This window comes from Gavialis gangeticus, unplaced genomic scaffold, assembly GCF_001723915.1.
Source record: "Gavialis gangeticus isolate Ggan-Ray unplaced genomic scaffold, GavGan_comp1, whole genome shotgun sequence".
Classification (NCBI taxonomy): domain Eukaryota; kingdom Metazoa; phylum Chordata; order Crocodylia; family Gavialidae; genus Gavialis; species Gavialis gangeticus.
In genome coordinates, this window is record NW_017729000.1 from 10,653,351 (window position 1) to 10,676,164 (window position 22,814).

At 41.5% G+C, this 22,814-nt stretch overlaps 1 protein-coding gene across 3 annotated transcripts in view; it reads right to left on the reverse strand.

Moving 5' to 3' along the window:
- Positions 1-4,390: 4,390 nt before the first annotated feature.
- The window catches only part of FBXL21 (F-box and leucine rich repeat protein 21), a 26,888-nt gene continuing 8,464 nt past the window's right edge, over positions 4,391-22,814 (reverse strand). Inside the window, exons 2-7 of one of the 3 annotated variants that reach the window (XM_019506248.1) lie at positions 22,074-22,172; positions 19,781-19,920; positions 13,132-13,591; positions 11,213-11,335; positions 9,835-10,006; positions 4,391-6,668 (exon numbers count right to left, since the gene is read on the reverse strand). In XM_019506248.1, coding sequence (XP_019361793.1) covers positions 6,025-6,668; positions 9,835-10,006; positions 11,213-11,335; positions 13,132-13,500 — 1,308 coding nt within the window. In that variant the 5' untranslated portion in view covers positions 13,501-13,591; positions 19,781-19,920; positions 22,074-22,172 and the 3' untranslated portion in view covers positions 4,391-6,024. The remainder of the gene's footprint in view (positions 6,669-9,834; positions 10,007-11,212; positions 11,336-13,131; positions 13,592-19,780; positions 19,921-22,073; positions 22,173-22,814) is intronic. The other 2 variants (XM_019506249.1, XM_019506250.1) reach the window with 2 other exon arrangements.

A 22,814-nucleotide genomic window follows, 5' to 3' on the forward strand; every position in this document is an offset into this window, starting at 1 on the left:
AAGAGAAGTGGTGCTGGCTCCTGCCCTGGGGGTCTTTAAGAGGAGGTTAGATGAACACCTGGCTGGGGTCATTTGACCCCAGTACTCTTTCCTACCATGGCAGGGAATGGGACTAGATGATCTACTCAGGTCCCTTCTGACCCTAGAAACTATGAAACACTGGCCTCTGCTGCAAGGACCAGCTGGTCCAGCAACAAGGCTCTGTCCTGGGTACGCTGCTGGCAGAGGTGGCTCATGCAGAGGGCACCAGCCAGTGGTGATGGAATCCTTGCCCCAGCATCTGTGTTGGCAGCTACTGTTTTTCTCCCACTTCCAGCTGCTGGACCTGCAGAGCAAGAACCAGAGTACTCTTTGTGAGAGTTTGCAACGTTTCAGGGAGAACATCAGCCAAACATGCATGGCTGCACATGGTAAGTTGGCTGGCCGAGCCCTTTGTTCCTGCTCCCTACTTGCCTTCCCTGGCCCCGCTCCAGGCTGGGCCAGGGCTGGCAGCTGCTCTGGCAGCTTGACTTCATCCCCTCTCTATAGATCAGGCTAGGGTTTCCATACATGTGGGTTTTTACAGGCATGTCCTCTTTTTAGATCCTTCCATCTCCATCCAGGCAGTTTTTTAAAATATCAGCAAATGTCTGGGATTTTGCTCTGCCTCTGCTTCCCCAGCTCGCCCCCAGCAGCTGCAGGCAGGTAAACGTGTGTTTGAGTGCACGTGCATGTCCCAGCTGGGACACAGAGCTGGCAACACCTCCACTCTCCCCCAGCAGCGATCTTCAGAGACAGCCTGGGGCCAGGGACCCCACCACATAAGGCCTGTGGCCCAAATGTGCCCCTGCTGAGTCCCATCAGCATAGAGTGACAAGCTGTTTAAGTGCATTGAGGGGTCCCTGACCCACAATGCCCTGCTGTTGCTGATCGCCATGATACCCCAGGCACAGCTAAGCACCTGGTGCAAGGTCCTGAGCTTTGATGGCGCCCCAGGTAGCCCCACACTTCCCTGCAATGTATGCCGCTGCCTGGAGAGATACCTCTGCTTATGCCACAAGTCCCTGACCCCTGCAGCATGCCACAGGCCCCTGGCTGCCTGGCTAGGAGGACGCAGCTGCTCAAATTCCTGCACTGCCTTCCACCTGCCTGCATGCTGGGGGCAGGGGATGATGATGATGATGGGCAGGAGGGAAGCTTCACAGGTAAGGCTGGGGGAAAGGGAGAGGGCACCCCTGACTGGCCAACATGTCAAGGGGCCCCCGACATGCAACCTGGGGACAGACAGGTAAAGTAGTGCAGGCAGAGGTGCCCCCTTCCTCCCCTCTGCTCAGGGCTTACCAGAGGGGTGCAGGAGGCAGTCCCAGCTGCTGGGCTCTGAGCCTGGCAGCAGTGATATGGTCCAGCTGCCTCCAGTGTCCTGGGGTGTGGAGGCCTGACAACTGGCCACACAGGCAGTGGCCCCCTCTGGGGGGCAGCTAGCCCCAGGTGGACAGGAGGCTGGCTGAAGAGGCATCTCTACCATGCAGCTGGAGAGACTTTCAGCCATGTTGCTCTGGCCCAGGCATGAGACTGGGGCCCTGCTGCCCTGGCTGACTGGGAGCAAATTTGCTCCCCATCAGCATCAACATATATGCTACAGTGCAGTAAATCTATTACCTGTATTTACAGGTAGTAGGAAACTTTTCATTAGCTTATTTTACAGCTGCTGTGCACAGTTAGATAGTGACACCTTACTGAGCAGTACACATTGGTGTACTGCACAGTAAAGCATCACATGTACATGCACCTTCTCTATTGCAAACATGAACTCAGGAAAAAACCTGAAATATGAAAAATATTACCCCCCCCACCATTGTTTTGGCAGAACATTCCGATTTTCTGTCTGCCCTGAGGGTCCAGTCATTTCAAATGAATTAAAAGGTCTTGCTGTATCAGGGATAAAGAGAAAAGTGGAGGGCAGCTAATTTTGCTAAAACATACCTGTAGCAAAACAATGCTCCGCTCTCTAAAGACCCTGACATAAAAGTGAGCATCTTTACCTGAACAGAGGTAAAAAGTTAAAGAAATGGCAACTAAGAGGGAAACATTTTCTGTGGAGCTGGGTGACAGACATCAATTGAGCTACCAAACCAGTTGATTTGATTGGAATAACTCGTCCCTTATCAGAACCATAAGGTAATTTGCTTTATGTTCTTATTTTAAGTGACGTTTCTAAAAAAATCCTGTAACATTAGTGGACTTCTTGGACCATTCTCTCCTATACTGAAGTATAAATCCAGTACTACAACAAGGTGTAGCACTAACTGTAAATAGAAAGCGCCAATGAAAACATTACTGAAAATTCATAGAAAAATTAGTATTGGTTGGGACCTCAGGAGGTCACATCTAGTCCAACGCCCTGCTCAAAGCAGGACCAGCCCCAATCGTATCACCCCAGCCAAGGCTTTGTCTAGCCAAGTCTTAAGAACCTCCAAGGACGGAGACTCCACAACCTGTCCAAGTTAACCTGCGCTTTACTACTCTCCTCGTGTGGAATTTAACCTAAACTTGCCTTGCTGTAACTCGAGATCACTGCTCCTTGTTCTGTTATCTGCCACCATTGAGAACCAGCGTTATCTTCTCACCACTGAGAAGGACCTGCAAGAATGCAAGCATAGCACTTTAGCACATAACTATGGAGGGGTTTCCCAGTCAAAACATCATGTGTCAACATTAATCAAATTCTACCTTTTAAATGGAAAAAGCAGACGATTGATGATGCCAGATAGGCGCAAGCCTTCCTTTCAACCTTTACTTTTCAAACTACATTCCTAAACCTATGACTGCTAGGACGTGCGATGAGAGAGCAGGGTGTGGAAAATTCTGGACGCGCCATGTTCAGACTCCTTCTCAGCATCCACGCATTACTACTATGTGACAGGACACTGGGCTATATGGATCTACGGCCTAACTGAACAAATGGAGTTTTTTTTATGATCCAGTTTGTAAAGCTGTACTTTAAGAAGTTTGTTCACTCTTTGCTAATCCCAGTTTTATTAATAAAGTGTAAATATTGAACTTTGTATGGTTTTAACAAGTTATATTCAGAGAAAACCAAGTTGAATGTGTAAACCAAGTCAAATGCGTCATGCCCTAAAAGAAGATGGCCTGATTATATTATAATAAAGCATTGCTCAAGGTGTTATCTTAAAAGAAGTCTAAAATGCAGCTAAACACCCCCCCTCCCTGAAACTCCCAAATTTAAAGTCTTATATGACAATACTTTAGAGCTCTCAAAATAGCCTCACTAGAGTGAGACTGCAGGAAGGCAGTTCAGTTGCATCCAAAACCTCTCACTCTGATCTACACTCTTTAAACCTGGATCCATACACTGCACCTCCTAGCATCCTTTAGAGAGCTATAGGGGATCTCAGACATGCAGTCCTCAACAGCTTACACAGTATACCCTGCAGTGGGCTATCACCATCAGTTACATCCAGAAAGAATGTGCTTCGGAGAAAAAGATGTCATATGGAACTTCTGAAAAACAGGATTATTTATACATAAACCTAAAATAAAGCACGGCAGTTAAGTTACTTATCTTTAGAGTTCAAAGCAACTGAAAAAAAAAAAAAAAAAATATCAATCCTAGCCAAAAATAGATTCCTATCCTAGAATCAGCCTATTTTTAAAATTTCATAGTTTCATAGTTTCTAGGGTTGAAAGGGACCTGAGTAGATCATCTAGTCCAACCCCTTGCCATGGCAGGAAAGATTACTGGGGTCAAATGACCCCAGCAAGGAAAAATATGTAGTCATTACAAACCACAAGCTATTCAAGCAGTCAGAAAAAAAAATTAGCTATAAATCCTGATCATAACGGATCTAGTCCCTATGGCCTAAGATGATTCTTGAGAGATTCTAGTCACTTTTGTTTGAACATACTAAAAAGATATAGGAAAAAGTAGAACTCAGCTGCTAGCCACCCCCCCCCAAACAAAAACAATAAAAAAAAGTGTCCTTTGCTATCACAAGTCACTATAAACTAAATAAATTAACAAAAGAGCGCGAAGGAAAGGTGCAAGTTGGGCAAGTTTCACTTTAAGGCTTGGGGGGGATGGGGGACTCGCACTTTTTTGGTACATCAAAAAGTTTGAGAGACTAAGTCTGAGAGGAAGCAGAGATCAACTAAAATCCTACAATTTGAAAGTCTGCTCATCCCAGTCTCTTCTCATCCTTTAAAAAAAGAAAAAACTAAACAAAACAGTTTTCATATTAAGAATAAATTGCTGGGAATTACACACCTCATTCTCTCCAGATACTATTAACTCACAAGTCACACAAGTGAAGCTTCCTTCTACACACTAGTGCACACGTGCACGCACACATACAATGCCAACCCAACATTAAAAAACTTGTAAAAAAAAACCAAACTTGTTTGATTGATTAAAATTTACAGTTTAAATGCACACATCCTTAAAAAAAAAAAAATCAAATATTGTAACTTAGTTTTTTTGTTCAAAAGTAGATGGTAAGACAGCAAGCATCTGACTAACAAGCAGAGTCTTTTATAGTATTTTTCTCGTGCAATAGGTAAAGACATTATTCATCAATTCAAAACAAATATACTAGGTGTTGTCTTAATTATCGCCTTTACTTTAACATTGTGTACAGATCCTAAAACTATTGCATCCTAGAGAACAAAGGTTTTAGCCAATACCTAAACTAAGGTTAGTTTTGCAACAGAGAATTTAGCTGAACTGAGGAAGTGGCTCTACTTAGATTCTGCTTTGATGTAATAGACATTATACTGATAAACCCACTATACAAATCTCCCTGTTACAAACTGGAAGGAGGAACAACTGGTAAGAATTGTAGGTGCATATTATACCATGCACTATGATTTACATTCAAACAACTTGCATAAAACAATCATCACAAAAACTACATGATCTATTTTGTACTAACCCCCTCACCCTTTCCCAAATGAAGGGTACCATCTCCTTTTCCCTTAGAAACCATTTAGTGCTGACATGTAAAAAAGTTACACGTATTAAACCTAGGAGCCAGGTATACTCCAAATACATCCTTCCCTCCTCACCAGCATGCTTCCACACCAGGGGCAGGGATGGTATAACCATCTCTATCCCAGGCAGGGAAAGTCCCCATGCAGCATAAATGGGAACTAAACTCCAGTGAGTTTAGTCTGTAAGTTAGAAAACTTGTCTTTCACAACAAGTTTAAGGCACTAACTGTGCTCTCAAATCAAACAGTTACTATTCCTTAGGTTCTGGGAGTTTCCAAAGTGCTTCTCTGCCAGTCTAAGAATTAAATTATTATGAACTCTTAGGTACACCAATTTTAACAAAAAGTACACCCCCCCCCCAAAAGGTCAATAAATACATAAGAAAAAAAGAAATGAAATATACAGCATGGCATTTATAGAATAACTTACTGTTATAAATAAAAAATGGAACACAGTGCAATTTAAAAATCTAGCTTTTCTGTAGTATTAACCCAGAGTTTACAACAATAAACATGTATAAAAGAAGCAAGATGTTAAAATAGGCTGAAATAGGTATGCTCTTCCAGGACACTGTTATAACAAGCATTTTTTGCTACACATTTCAGAAGGAATAATGAACAGATGGGGAAAGTACAGGGATAACCAGTGCCCCTCTCTGGAGTGTTCAGGAATATTGCCTGCAATATTTGCTCACACACTCAAGTTCTGAACAGTCTGATTAATCACCCCAGAAAGACTAACAGTAAACACATGCAAAAGGCTTCTACATGCACAGGAACAGAATGACCAAAATTTAACAGAAATTAGAGATTAGTCCACCAGGTGGATGAAGCACTCGTAACCCAGAAACACTTTCAGGGTGCTTGCTGTTATTCTAGTTAGAAAAACAGACGTGTCATTTTCCATCACCACTCTTTTGTGCTTTATTTTTTCTCCCCACGTAGTTCCTCATTTCAACTGAAATGGAATATTTGATGTTCCATTTTTAGAGTTCCTTATCCGTATCCTGATCCAATCCACTCCATCCGCTTCTATAATTTACCAGGTGGGCATCATATCTGGGAACCACATTCTTCCCAGGTGTTTGGAGACTTCAGAATGAATTTGGTCCAGGTTGTAATCATTATCTGGAATTAGTACTTCCTCCATGATAGAAAGTTGGGTAAGCCTGCCTCCACACATCTTTACAAACTCAATAAAGCCTCTGCAGGTCACCTCACATTCCCCAAGCCCCATGGCTGTTAGGTTTTTACAGCGTTCGGCAATACAAATGAGTTCATCATCCAAAGGTTGAAGTCCATTAGCACATACCACTAACTCAATTAATCTTGGACAGTTCATGCCAATACGACCTAGCATTGCTTTGCTTACTACGCGACCAAAATAAAGGTGAGTAACTGGGGTTTCCTCTCTGAAAAATGCATCAAATTCTTCCTCATACAGAAAAAAATACATCACAATATTGACTTTGGGAGAATGCTTTACGAGTGCATCCCAGCTTTGTTTTTTAATGGTATGAAATTCAACCTGTCCAGGATTTTCGCTCACGACATCTATGCGCAGATGCTCGAGGTTAACGTGTTTCTCACTTGAAAGAGCGAGCAGCAGTTCATCACTTAATATGTAATAGTTCAAAGCCAGCTCCCTAAGGCCATGGCACTGGTCTGCAACGCACAGTATTCCTAAGACAAAAATGGAAAATTGAAATAGGCTTGTTTATATTCCTTGGGGAAAAAAACAAAACAACAAAACACACACACACACAGTAGTCCCAAAACATTTAAATATGAAGAATTGATATCTTTACAATAAATTAATATAGAAGAATAAGTATTATCCAAATACTTAACCGGTACATTGTGGTATTTATTATTCAACTTAGCAAACTCACGTCCCATAACAGAAGCCTAATGCCTGTGTCAGTTCTTTTTTTGGGATTTGGCTCAGACTCCACATCACCAAGAGCCACATGCTTCTGGAATCCACGTCTTCTCTGCACCCATGTTTGTCTGCTGCTTCTGCCAGGCTTAAACTTTTTAGACACAATTTTGATGGCTTGTTAGTGGATTCCTCCCCCTCCCCCTCCCCCTTTTTTTTCCCCCCCAGTTAGTGACCAGTGATTAGGACACATTGCCTTCAGTGAGCTGTTCTTGCTTTAGGCAAATAATCAGTCCCCAAAACACTCTCAATATTCTATTCCAGTGGCTCCCAACCTCAGGTTGAGACCCAAATCAGGGTCGTGGGGCGTCTGCCCCTCACTCTCCCCTTCCTGCCTGCAGGGCTCTCCTGGCACATGGCTCTCGCCAGTGCTGTGCCCCGTGATTCCGCCCTGGCTCAGGCTGTGTTTGCACCGCTGGGCATGAGTGAGTTGGTGGCAGGGGTGGGGGTAACAACCAAGATTTAGGGTCACAGCAAAACAAGGTTGGAGGCCACTGTTCTTTTCCATAACAAGCCTGACAATTGCAAACATTTACCAACATCTTACTCTAATTCAGAATGGAAATTAGCCTATCCAATCCCAGGGTGTTGTTACATGAGAAGGTAGAAACTCCAAGGCATGAACCATGATCATAGAAATATTAAACTATTCACAAAGAGTTGAGAAAGTGTTCTTGGGGCACATCATAATGTGGAAAGCTCTCAAATTCACACCTAAACAGCCTCTACATTTAGTGAAAAAACAGACTTCTACTTTGAAAATTTCCTACGGAAATACAGAAGCTTCGTATTTTATATTTCATTTCCCTTGCTTGCTTTTTACTTTTGTTAACCCAAACTGCCAGGTACCTCAAACAAACTGAACTCGAGTTTAGAAAGAATCGTAAAAGAACTGTTTACTAACTTTGATTCAGTCAAATCTGTAGCAACTGAAGGCAAGGAAAATGAACAGGTGCTAATAAGGCATAATATATCTTGAGATAATGAGCTGCATGCAACTGGCAGAAGAACTGGGACTGCAGAAGCTGCAGCATCCTATGTTTAATAATGGTGTTTGCACATCTGAAAAAGTTAAACTGCATCCATGACCTACAAAACCTGATGTTTACCATTAAATGTTTACTGTTAAAATTCACAATAAGAATCCTATAATTTAAGAATACAGTGGGCCTGTCTACATGAGACGTTTACTGCAGAGCTGCCTAATTAACTGTACAGTAAATGTCTTAGCATCTACACGTGTGCCCATATTAGGCCACAGCAAACTTATAAGCTGTGCAGTAGGTTGTACTTGTAAATACAAGTACTATCCTGCTGCAGAGTTGTTGTTTTTTTGTAAGCAGCAACATGTGTAAGTGCTGACCCAGCAGGCTGGGGCATGATAAGCACTGGAATTAATGCAAAGCAATAAATATATACATGTAGTATATAAGGGGTTTCCAGAGGCAACCTGATAAGGAGTTTCCAGAGGCAGACATGCAGAATTTGCCACTGTTATTATTAGGCATTTATACAAGAACGTATCAGTAGCACAGTGGCATTTCTTACTGCTTTCTGAACTAAAGGGTAGGTGTGGGAGTGAGTGTAGCTCTCTATCTACATCACTATATATTAGGACCATGGGGTAGTAATCGGTGGGCCAGGTAATTCAAATACATGCACACAAAAACACAACAGCTCCTACTCCCTCCACCAAAAAAAATGAAGGTCCTACAGCTCATAGGCGGACATGATTTTTTGCGTAGATGTGATATTTTTTTATTAGACCAACTAAAGTTGGAAAATGTGTTTTTTGCAAGCTTTCGGGCACAAACACCCTTCTTTAGGCATAGTGAGTTTATGGTCTCTGGATATAACATCCTTAACAGCAGTATATGGAAATGAAATAAGAGACCCGATTGCCCACCCATCAGCCCCATTGTCTCTCTGCACATTTGGGTACACACAGTCATGCCCTTTCCTTTCTCTAAAAGTGCAAAGTTTCAAGAAGTTAAACGAATAAAGAATATCAAACAAGAATGCACTTTTTGTAAAAAAACTGATTAAAAATCGAGGCTTCCTGGCCAGTGATTTAAATATATCTGATTTAAACCTAATCCACTCTGCCACTGGCAACAGCTGCTTTAAAAAATAGCTGCACAAGTATGATGGAGCAATCAGGTAAAGAGGCTTCAGTGAAACAGGAAGCAGCAAGATGGGAAGGCAGACTGCCAAACACTGAAGGCAAGAACTATTCTCAATTGCTTATGAAAAGGTCTGTACTCTGAAACCCAGAGGAGGCAGTAGGCCTGGATCCTCCTCCCACCCTTTCTATGGAAAGGGAAGGGACAGTTCTGGGGTCTTGTCCCATTTTTTTCAGACAAGGGAGAGGCTGTAGAATGACCAATGGGCCTCCTGAATAATGTAGATATAAAATACCTGCTACTGCGGGGGAAGGGGAGATTAGATATATTTTCAAAGTTAGACTGAAAACTTAGCTTAAAATAAAAGGCTCCTAAAGGGCTCATTAAAGCTACATAGAGTGTCAGTCACAGGCAATGAAGAGACTTCTGTGCAAGACCTATCCACAATGAGGTGCCAGGGACATTGATGGAGTCCTTTGCAATGACCTATTTATTTGTTAGCATTTGTTAATTCCTCTCATGGCTTTATACTTAATCTTGTATGGCACTGGTGGTTTTTAAGTTAACCGATCCACAAAATGGCAATTGCATATCCAGAGTAGAGAAAACACAAGTAGTGCATTATCCATATATTAACTGACAGTATTGAAAAAGTATTCTCAAAACAGAGATGCTGCATGAGAAGCTTAAAGGAGGAAGATAATTTATCAGTGTCTGAAAACAGGTTTCAGATATTGAAGTGTTACTATTTTACCACTTTATTTTTTAAATAAAACTTACTACTCACCAGCGGGTGACACATGAGGACAGCTGCTCATTTTCAGTAGTTTCAGAGTATCACTGTTGTTAGCAACAAGAACTTTCAAGGAAGGATCATCAACTGGGGTGTCATCAATCTTGATGGATGATAATGACTTTGAGTTAATAAAAACTACTGTCAGCGCTGATGCAAAATGAGTCTGTTAAGAGAAAATAGATGGGAAAAGTTATCCTTCCTTAGGTATATTAGTAAGCTCATAGTATAAAACAGGAAGGACATATGAAAACAAGAAACAAGCACTGCGCTGTATGTGCAGGATTATCTTAATCAAAGCCTTACATTGCATGTTAAAGTAGTACTTGCTCTCAAACAAGGAGTTATTTTAATGTTCATATTAACACAGTTCTTCCCCCTTCTAAGATGCTATTATATGCAATATAAACAGCAGATTAATGTTAAATGCTCAGTAAATCAACTCCTGCACTATTATAGATGTGTTTTGAGGTTCTGCATTTGTCAGTTTAATTACCGTAATAACAATTTAAGTACACCCACTGAAGAACCTGCAGTGCCTAGAGCATAACAACAGAAGAGCGCGTATGAAGTTAAGGGTTTTTCGCCATTACCCAGCAAGAACTGAACTACGATCAGTCAAGGATTAACATGCAATGAAGTGGAAAAAACCATCATAGGTTGCTGATGAGATACAAAACCAAAACGATGTTTACCTTCCATGAAATTAAGAACTCCAGCACATTTTCTCTACAGTATTTGTTTCCAGCACGCTCTTTTTAATAAGCCTTTTTTCAAAAGAAAACCCACAACTCCGCTCAAAGTGCCACATGCATCACAGAAGTTTAGGGGTGAAAGGGACCTTGTGAGATCACTGGGTCCAGCCCCCTGCTCTGGGCAGGATAGATTGCTGGCATCAAATAACCCCAGCAAGGTGTGCGCCCATCCTGAAGAGTGATGTTTGGTAGGACAAAAGATAGTTTCCAGGTTTGAGGAGAGATGTACTATTGCAGTATTTCAGAGGTCCAAAAGCAGCACTCTAAGCACTTTAAGGACTATCATCTGTCTACCCATCAAAAATGTGTATTCATCATAGCCAAAATGCTATTGTGATGAATTAGCAGAGCTCTCTCCCTTTGAGGTCCTGGCTTAGCATCCATTGAGTTGGCTCAGATCTGATTATATACACATATGGATATTTTAGTTGGTACCAGTCAAATATAGCATATACTGTATAAGGCATGTGAAACTTAATTTTAGAAAAAGATTGATAAGAATTTGTATTGTGTGTAATTTAGGTGAGTCAATGAGAGCTTTTCAATGTAATAATACCCAAATAGCTTATTAATAGTTTATATACAGCATAAAAATTCAAGAGCACATAAAATATTACCTTGCAGACATTCATGAAGCTTGGCTTGGCAGTTGAAATCAAACCTAATGTCTTGATAGAACAATTCACCAACTGCGAAAGGATGTCACAGGCTGCTTCTGCTGACTCAGTGCTACTATCAACCTAAACAACATTTTAAAACCCAAGTAAATTTTGTTGTTTTTTTCTGGGGCAGGAGGAAGGGGAAATTACTAACATATGTGCACAACACTTATGACACTGAAGAGTGTGTATGAAGTTGCTCTGTATCCCCTTAAATTTTACATATTGTGTAACAAATGAAGTCGGAATTCTGAAGGGAGGAAAAGGTCATGAGAAATTTTTAATTGCAGGGGGTACTACAATGTGCGATTACTCAAAACTTTGTTCCGACAGCCCTGTTATGACGCTTAAGCTTAACACCCCGTCTATCTTTGCCTTGCCTTATCTGTCCATTTCCTCTTGCTTAATGTCTCTATTTGCACAAACAACTAATATTGAAATGATGAGTTTTTGTCTGAAATTAAGAACTGATTTTTCTTCCTTGTACCTACCAACTTTGACTTAGATTTAAGTGGATTATCCTTTAAAAATAACAAAAATAAGCAAAATTTAACCACTTGTGAGCCACCTGTTGACTAGCCCCGGGCTGGAGCAGCAAATAGGTTATTCCAAAGACCTGGATTCTATTGTCAGTTCCAACGTGAGCCTGCTAAGTGACCCTGAATAGATCACTTCACCTATATCTCATTTTCCTCAAAAAGTAAGAGAGCGTGAAGTCCTCCTGCTGGGTAGGCCCAAGATATCCATAGTGTGTTTTACACCATAATCATTCATTGCATCCAGTTACATATCAGGGGCAGTACTTAGTAACCAATTAAAGTGTTAACTATGGGTCAGCTACAGAACTGGATCATAAAATCTAAGAATGCAATTAAGAAAGAAGATTAGCAAGAGTACTAGGGACAGAAGCTTCCAGATTTAATCCTGGCATTGACAGTAATCCCTTCCACAGCTTCTCACCCACAGTGAGGATCATTCTGCACAAACTCATCCTTGCAAGAATGCCCACTTACAAACCCAAATTCCCCTAGAAATATTCCAACGCAGACTCCACTGTTTATGAAGCATCTCAAAAGCTATTTAGAGTTAACAATTAAGTGGTCCAGTAAAGGTAAATCCAAGCTAGGGGAGTACTCTGAAAACATGAAAATCACCTTTCAAAAATAAAAATGACCATACTGTTTCTTAGCTGTCACTATTTCTTTCACCTTGACATACAAGTATTGCATCTTATACTCACTTTTGTCCTTTTCATGACAAAACTTCAAAGTAGTAGAACTCTTTGATATAAATCAGAAAACACTCGGCAATTGGATAACTAGAGTAGAGGGAATCCTAGTATCCTCGTTTCCATTTTTCTACGTGTAAGAGTTATGAAATATGACCTCCTCCTTGCCAGCAATGGAGGATGTGTCTGCGCATGTCTTAGTGTCCTTAATATCAGATTACATACCATGGACAAAATACGTAATCTTAATCTTATAGTGAATTTCAAATGACATAGCTGTGCTGTAATTTTCTCACAGAGTGAGAGGATAGCTATTTCTTATAGCAATATAATAGCAATACTATTGCTTTAGAGCTGTCATGTAACAGTCACAGAATATAATGCAAAATGAAAAATAGGAAAGTTATGTGAAACTAATATTGTTCATACCCACGAAATAGTTACCACTGTTTTTCAAAAAAAACATTCCAAGCAGTCATTTTTGGAAGCTATCCGAGTAAATATCTCAGAAGATTTATACTATTTTCTTCTTAAAAAGACATATCCAACACATCCGTTTAGGATGCTATTCTGCAGCCAAACAACTTACAGAATTCCAAACACAGCTCTCCTATAAAATGAGAGAACGGGTCCACATTCCTATCATTACCTTGAAGCTGACATACTGCAGATGATTAGCATGTCTCTTGATGATTTGCTGAATGAGATCAGGGTGAGTAGACTTTAAGTAAGAAGTAGCAGGCTGGGTAAGCTCAAATTCAAACTTTCTCCAGAGGTCAGGAATGTGAAAAACTTCATTCCACCTTCGACAAACAGAAGATGCCCATGCACGATCTACTAAAGGCAGAAACTGAAAAATGCATAAGAGAATGTGATGTGGGAGGCTTCCCCAGTCCAAAGTTTGCATGTGTGACTTGCCAAATACTGGTCCATAAAAACAGGTCCTTTGTTTTTTTGTTTCTTCTCGTGTTTGAAGAACTGGGTACTCAGCTTTAACTGCCTGCCTGGTTCTCTTCATTTTGAAAGCAAACAAACAATCTCAGGTACTGCAACGGTTTGACGTACTCAAATTACAAAGCTTTCGGAAAGTTTTCAAGTACCGCAGGTCTCTAGAAAGTACGGAAGATCAAAAAAGATGCCAAGTTAACAAAGTCAAGTACAGTCAATTACCATAAAGTAAGTCTGTGCTATGACACAACCAGCCTACAGTAAGGATTTTATTTATTTTACATAAGACTGCACCCAACAAGTTCCCCAGATCCAATAGCTATTTAAGGGCAGTTTCTTCCCATAATATTTTAAAAGTATTCCATGTGTGTAAATTTATACTTCAAATAAACTTAGAGTGTCTAGCTACTGCAATTAAGCAGGCCCAAACCAATACCTCAGATCAATTTATTAAAGTATATTTCTTTTCATCATCATTTGAGTTATACCACCTATTTATATTTTCTCTCTCTTTTCAAACAATGATGAACCTGCTAAATGCTATGCCAATTTTGTCCCATAGGCTCGGTCAGTACAGAAGGCTGTAAGATCTTGCGTTTGTCCCATGAGAAAGCTTTTTGTCCTGCGATCTTACAGATATATAAGCCCATTGTCCTGCTTCAAGTCCCTCTGACGAATAAGGGATAAAATGTGCTAATGCTTTTTCCGGGAACATGGCTGTGTCCCCCTAAGGCTACTGCAGGTCACTGCCAGCCTCTGAGGCACCACGCACTGGCACGGAAGCAGTAATGCACATTGAAAGGGTGACGTGTATAAACGATTAGCTTGAGTCATGCCTGTTTTGATCCAGGTCAATCCCTGGAACAATCAGGCCAACCTCAAGTAAGAGGTCTATTTACATCCTACGTGTCACAGGATTTTGCAGCATGGAAAAGTAATGCTCCCACACTGCATAACAGCTTGTGAAAAGAAGTCCAATTTAAGGGACAGCCATTACCTGTTTTCCTTGAAAAAGGCACACGGCACAGGGTATTACCACACTAGGGAGCAAGGCAACACACCCTTGATACCCGCTAACAACATTAGGCAAAGAGAAGAGCTTTTGATTTCAGGATATGGTTTCTGAATCACGGATAACCCAAAACTTCAGTGCTTCTGAAATACCATTTTAAGGTTATTAAAGTCTCTTCAGTTAGCAAGGTGGTACCAGACAAGCAATTACTAACATTTTAGATTTCTAGTTTACTACCAGCAGGGTTTGTAAGGCTCCAGCATGATATTAGACATTACAGATACATGCTGCTTTTGAACACTAACCAGTCAATTCCAAACTTTCAGGGAATATTTTAGGTGTCTTTCAGAAGAACTCTACTGGTTCTGGGGAAATACAAAGAACCCCTGCCATCTGTTTACACGAACTACAGCTTTAAACACTTCTGCAGGTGTCCACAGCTCAGAAGACTGGCTGATACAAGCACAGACCAACATTAACAGTAAGAAACCCTCTGATCCCTGCGCCTCCTCTCAGGAAAGTTAAGCCATTTTAGAGTCAAAGCATTACCTTCCAGAATGGAAGATATGTAACAGTGGAGGGAAAATGGTCTAAACAAAGCCCCTCGCATGCAAAGAAAATAAAAAAAAAGAGGTGGGGATGATGGTATGGTTGAGTATCTGGCATGGGGACAGTGAAAGCATTGCAGTGCACCATGAAAGAGAAGGTAAGAGGATGGAGCATGCAGTAAGCTTCAGAGGGGGAATACAGGGAAGCAATGAGCTTGACTTCAAACAGCAGTATAGGCAGCGATCCCATAGCTTTACAAAACACAGATGTGGCATACACTTCATAGAAGTGACAAGCCTTACAACAAGCTTACAAACATCAGTTTAGTTGAGAAGTAAGGATTAAAAGGCAACTGCCTGAGCTAGAGAAATGCAATCTGTTTGTAAACTAGGAGCTGCAAAGGTCTAAAGAAAAATACTAATTCACTTGTTATAGTACTCCTGCTCTCTGCAAATATATTCCTAGCATCTGACAAAGTAGGCTGTTGCCTATGAAAGCTTATACATTTCTGAACAAGTTGGTCTGTAATGTGCCACCCTGCTCTGCTTTCATTTGCTGTAGACAGTGAAACTTTAGGAAGAATTTAAGTTATACAAGTAGGATTCTGCAAGCAGAGGTCTTAATATGGCATGTGGCTTTCAGGCTTCCAACAGAAAAGGTATAAATAAAACGCTGAAGTGTCATGTAGGGCCAAAAATACATCATGAAAAACACAAAAACTCCTTACAGGTTCCCTTAATAAGAAAACCATGAAAAACTATGGCATTGCATCCGGCTCCCAAAACTGCATTGCCTATTTCTGAATATTTAACACATAACACGCTGAAAAACAAGATTATTGAAATCAAATAATTTATCCAACTACACAGAGGTCAGTCCTGGCATCTCTTTTGGAAGGGAACAAATCTGACCCCAAGATTCTTGTGAAAAATGGTGCAATTCAAAATATATTGAGCTGTATGGATCAGTCCCCATTATACACTGACTGTTCCTGCGTGCACCAAACAGAAAAGAAACCACAAACCACATAAAATGCAAGAAGTCACTGCTATCTTCTACAGAAGTCAGCCATAGATCACGTATTCTAACTCTGAATGGCAAAAACTTTTCCAAAGTCAACTATAAAAAAGAGCCATTTGTTAACGAAAGATTTAAATGTCAGTTTTGCAGGATACTATAAGAAGTTATTGACAGTGAACCTCAACAAAAGAAAGAATGTGGTCAACAAAACTACACCTGGAAAATGCATGAATTCCCCCATGTACAATAGGACTGTCTTTGTCCTTTAAGTTCAAGAGTTTTATTGTTTCTTTTAGCCAGTGAATACATATATGGTAGCACTTAAGCCAGCAGACACTTTTTTATACATACCATGTACAGAAGGAGACTGAAGTCTCAAATCTGTAAAAAAAATTCTGCAAAAAGAGAGGCTATAAACTGCTTCCTGGATTCACTGGAACAGAACACATGGAAACAGGATTAAATTACAACAAAATATACAGACTGGATATTAGAAAACTTCCCAAGAGGGCAGTTAAGTTGTGGAATAGATTATGCAGAGAAATCATGCAATTTACAACACTAGAGTACGTTAGAAGTAGGCTAGAAAAATCCGTCAAATAGTTTAGGTATAGTTGATCCTGCCTTGGGGCATATCAATGGAATAGATGACCTCTACAGATCCCTTTTAGCCTTGAGGTTGCTTTAAATCCTTTCATCTTGCTCTACTTTACAAGGGTAGAGGATCTGGTCACTGTCCAATTAGTTAGAATCTTTTTAAGAAAGTTAACCCCATACTCTGGAAAAGGTTTTCAGGAATAAATTGTAAGTGGAAGAACTGAAAACAAGGTTAAGATTAAAATGCTTATAGAGGAGGGTAAACATACATCCTACCTTAACTGCTTAAACATCTCCCCCATTTCTAGTCCCAGGTAAATGTAAGTAAACGCATGCAAGATTTAGAAACTAGACCTGTAGTAACCACTGATGGAAACTAGCTTCAATGAGCAGCAACAAGGCTGTCATGTGGTGGTGGCTCTTGTGTCTATAGCAGTGCTATTCAGGGGGCTCCCATATTTGTTACACTGGAAAGACTACACCTTCTGACACAATCTCTTCCGTGCATGCAGCAAGCATACACTTTGCACCATCTATTAGGTTAGACCAACAAGGGACTAATCCTTCAGGCGCAGAAAAGGACAATCCCACTACACATAAAAGGGGGCAAAAGCAAAGAAACCCTCTTGGTGGAGCAGGGAAATCCAGGAGAGCCTGGAGGGGAAAAAAAGAGGCCTACAGGCTGTGGAAGCAGGGGACTGCCACCAAGAGGTATACCTGCTTGGCTCAAGTTTGCAGGTAAACAGCGAGGACAGCCAAAGCAGAAATGGAGCTTAGGCTGGCAGCAAAAGTTAAGGATAACAAAAAGTCATTCTTTAACTACATAAGAAGCAAAAAGAAGGTGCAGGGTAACTTAGGGCCCCTTCAGGATGAACTTGGGCAACTGGTAGCAGATAGGATGCCCAGATTTCTCTGCATCCGCATTTCTGGACACAGATACAAATATGCATCCCTTTTGGACCTTAGGTAAGTCCAGTATAGATACTAACCCACCAACTGTTTGAGCTACCTAGTAAAGGGGCACCTGGAAGGGTTGAATGGATTTAAGTCAACAGGTCCTGATGATCTTCATCCTACGGTACTTAGGGAATTAGCTGGAGTCATAGCAGAGCCACTGGCACAACTGTTTGACCACTCATGGTGCCCAGGACAGGTCCCGGAGGATTGGAAAAGGGCCAACGTGGTCCCTATTTTCAACAAGGGGAGGAAGCAGGAACCGGGTAAATACGGCCAGTCGGTCTTACTTCTATCATTGGCAAGACCTTTGAGAAACTCGTTAAGGACTACATTTGTGGGGGACCAGCATGTAAAATGATGCTAAGGGGCAATCAGATCCTGCCCGACTAACCTGGTTTCATTTTACGACCAGGTCACAAAATGCTTGGATGAAAGAAAAGAGGTAGATGTTATTTACTTAGATTTTAAAAAGGCTTTTGACACAGTGTCACGCCCAATTCTTATAAATCAACTAAACAGTTGCAATGCAGATTATTACACAGTCCGGTAGGTAGAAAATTGGCTTATGGGATGCACCCAGAGAATGGTGGTGGACGGGTCGGTTTCCACCTGGAGAAATGTGGGCTGCGGAGTCCCCCAAGGCTCTGTCCTGGGACCGGTACTATTCAATATCTTCATTGGCGACTTGGACAAGGGAGTAGAAAGCACCCTATCCAAGTTTGCTGATGACACCAAACTATGGGGGGAGGTACACAAACTAGACGGCAGGGAGCGAATCCAGGCTGATTTGGCCAGGCTGGGGAAATGGGCCAAACAGAATAGGATGCAGTTCAACAAGCATAAGTGTCATGTGTTGCACCTGGGGAGGAAGCATCATCAACACTCCTATAGCCTGGGAGGTACCACTCTAAGTAGCACAACTACAGAAAGGGATCTCCGAGTCGTAGTCAACTCCAAAATGAACATAAATCACCAATGTGATGAGATAATAAATAAAGCTAACCGCACCCTTTCTTGCATAAGTAGGTGCATCACAAACAGGTCCAGGGAGGTGATGTTCCCCCTCTATGTGGCATTGGTTAAGCCACAGCTGGAATACTGCATCCAGTTTTGGGCACTGCACTTTGGAAGGGATGTGGATGGCCTGTAGAGGGTTCAGAGGAGGGCCATTCGTCTGGTTAACGGCCTACAGAAAAAACCCTATGTGGACTGATTGGAAGACCTGAACCTCTTCAGCCTCCACAACAGGAGGCTGAGAGGTGATCTCATGGCTTCCTACAAACTCATGGGGGGGTGGGGGGAGCAGCAAGAAATAGGGGATACAGTGTTTACCAGGGCACCTGTTGGGGTAACTAGAAATAATGGCCACAAACTGGAAGAGAGAAAATTCAGATTGGACATCAGGAAAAAATTCTTTACAGTGAGGGTTGCCAAAATATGGAATACGCTTCCAAGGGAAGTGGTGCTGTCCCTTTCCTTTGAGGTGTTTAAAAGGATACTGGACAGACACCTGGTTGGGGTCGTCTGACCCCAGCACTCATTCCTGCCCAGGGGAGGGGGTTGGACTCCATGATCTAATAGTTTTATAGATGTTAGGGCTGGAAGGGACCTATGAAACGTACACAGCGTGCTCCTTAGCGCAAGTCTTCTCTGTTCTCTTTCAAACAAGCTATTCTGAATTTGCAGTCAGAGCAGGAAGTTTTTCTTCTGGACGTCACACTGTTACTGGCTACACAGAAGTGGTAAGGAGAGTGGAGGTGTTTGAGCACCATGTATCACTATCCCTGCCTGAAAAGACATAAAATCACAGTCTGGCCCTGAAGTCAAAGGCCTAATTACTAAAGATTAAGTGACCACATCATGATTGGCATTTTGCTGGCTATTTCAGCAGAGGCCAGTCTATACGCTCATTCTCTCTTTGAACTATTCCATCTACTTTGGGCTACTATAAAGGACAATAATGCATGTATGAGAGGCAGCTTACATAGATAATTGTCCCTCTTACCTCTTGAGCCTAGGGAGTTTGACAATGTCCTAGGTTAAAAATAGAAACCTTTGTTTTGGATCCCTGCAAGGTTCACAGCATATATAATTTTGATTATGTACACAACCACTTCTTACATAACACATTTCTGAAACTGAAGCAAGTTATGGTCTACTGTCCAGGTGATACAATCAGCATAGCCTTGAGTCAGAGGTGCACATGCACACATACCTCCAAAGAATGTGGAAGTTCCTGTCCAACACCAGCACCTTTCTGGTGTCTGAACATCCATCCCATTTCTGATTCATGCTGTACACGTGAAAGGATTCCTTAACCAGAAGGCAGGGAGGGGTCCCAGAAGATAAACTGACCTGTGAAATCATTGACCAAAGAAAAGCTGATCTGCAAAATCTGGGAAACTCATATGAAGGATTGAGCTGCATTTCCAAACTAGACTGTTATGAAGAGAGCATTCAGCACTTACAGGCTCCAGGTTAACCAGAATGACAATAATATTAGCTTTATGAAACACTATCGTTTGAAATCTACAACTTGACTACTAGAAAGGTCCCGCAGTATTACCATTTTGGAACCAATATCCTCCATTCTGGAACTATTCAGAACTTCACTTACAACAGCGACCTTGTTCATTTACGATTTAGAGCTAGATCCTTGGATAATAAATCATCTGTATCGGGGGTGGGCAAAATGGCTGATCTGGTCAATAGCCAGACTCCATTTCCCAGTAGCTCCAGCCTACATGGCTGGGGCCTGTCTCCATGGAGACCCCAGCAGCAGGGGGGAAAGCTCAAGGCTGGGGTTACATGGAGACCAGGGGCAGCATGCGTGGCAGGGCAGAAGCCTGCTCCGGAGCCACTGGGATCTTGTGATGAGGGCCATTTGCTTTGGAGCCAGGACAGAGCCACAATCTGTAGCCTGCACACTGTGGGCAGGGATGTGCAAGCAGGGGATCATGGCTGTGCCTCAGCTTCTTGAAGCAGTGACAGCCCTGCCCTGCTGCAGGCACTGCCAGCTTGGCTGGTCTCCATGGCAACCCCAGCCTTGAACTTTCCCACACAGCTGCTGGGGTCTCCAAGGAGACCAGCCCCAGCCATGCACAGGGGCAGTTGGGAAATGGAGTCCACTGCCAACTGGATCGGGCCCGCAGGCTGGACTTTGCCCATCCCTGATCTATATCATGAACAGTACCTAAACTTTTTAGGTATGTATCAAGCCATTCAGTATTGGTGCATGCCAATTACTAACATAGCTTTATGTACAGAAAGAGACTGGTTTCATGTCTCAGATCTGAAGCTGCTGCTCGTATGTAGTCCTCTGCTTCAGATCAGTGGTCCCTAACCTGTAGTTTTCAGGCTACATGTTGCCCATGAGACCTGCTAACTTTGCTTGCAGTTGAAGAAAATTTTGCTTTCTTCAGGTGACAGGAGCAGCAAAGTATATTGCACATAACATACTCGCTCAATACTGAAACGGCAATAAGCTGGGGATGACCACTTTGGATATCAGTTTGGTCATTTAATAATTTTAATTTTACAGAAATCTGTAATTTGTTTCAAACAAGATTCATTCATGCAACTCTAAAATCACTTCAACCTATGGAAAAAGGTTGATAATTTAGTTCCAATGTCATAATCTATGCTTTATGCTCAATTATAAGGCCTCCTCTGGGATCAAAGGGGCTGTTCTGCAATACACCAGGGGGTTCTTTCTGCTTTGTGACCATGTCCATGTGACAAATGAAGTTACCATAATGAAACTAACCCTCCAGATTCAGTTACAAAGGTCTGAGATATCACTTGAGGAAATCCGAATAAAAAGTTGTAGCAAAATGACAAGGTACAACTGGCTCTTCTGGAATAAAGTGTAATGACCATTTGCCTGTTTTGCTCCATTTAAAATCAAACCCAGTTCAGTAGGTACTTTACAATGCAATATTTGAATTAAAACCAAGAACAATATTGAAAAACTATTAGTCCCAACACATGGGGCTACGAAATATTTTTGTGAATAGAGATCTTTGAGTTCTATGGCCCTTCTCCTAATTTCTGCTTCTGGTTAACACCAAGTACATAATCAAAGATTAAACTGATATATTAAATGCCAAAATCATCAAAACATCACAAGCTGTAAAGCATGGTGGAAATGGGAGACAGAAGCTTTTCATGTCCAGGCAGGTAACAGTATTGCTCTGCTCACACTGGTAAGTCTAAGCGTAGGGAGTTATGCTTGTCTCATGCTAAGAAACTAAAAATACAGGATTTATAGACAGCATCCAGCATATTAGCTTTTAAAATATCAGTGTCTTTCAGTTACAGGAACCTTGTGTTACTGGTGCACACCCACTCTTGCAAACAGTCATCTTCCAAAATTTTATCAATTGCTACAGTACAAAGATTACTGTACAAGATAACCAACAGAAAAAAGAACCCCGAATGGACCAATGTGCAGGCAATTCATCAAAGCAGCTTAGAAATAATAAGTCTTTTTTAAGCAGCTTTCTTACCCAAAGAACAGTTCCACATTATAGTGGGTAGAAGATGAATGAATCGAGGGAGATGCAGCCATGGAGCACTCACAAGCATCCGTCCGCTTTCACTTCCTTCTAAATAAAATGCCACAAAAACCTGAGTTTAAAAATTAATGCCAAGATTCTAGTGCAACACTGAAGAGGTAGAATAAGAAACTGATGATACTGTCAAACTTGGCCTTCCTTGAGGATTTTTCTATAACATCCTACACTATGGTGGAAGTAAGTTTGAGTGTGTCATCATATTATCATATAAGTGCTCATCCATCCTGAAAATTTCACATAAGGAGGGAACTAGGAAGGCTAAACATAAGAGTAAGGAACAAATGTTGCAAGTAAGAGTATAGGCAAAAACTGCATGAAGGAGAGGAAGCAACTCCTCAGCACCTGTTAAGTGTTCTTATTTATTAGCATGGGTACAGAAAAAAAAATGCCATTTGAACTATGTAAATGAACGTCACATGAAGTACTGAAGTCACTAGGTATATGGGAAGGAGAGCAACCACACAATTCCCCATCCCTTTTCCTCTTTATTCATCTAATTAGACCCCCCCCATTGTAAAATTTTGGTAGTTCAACATCCTCCATTTTTAGACAGCATTAAGAAATCCTATAATCAGATCAATAAAACAGTTGTATGCCATCACAAAAGTACCCTCTCATAATGCATTATATTTCTAAAAGACATTAAACCCCGACTCATCCCTTCTGTCCTAT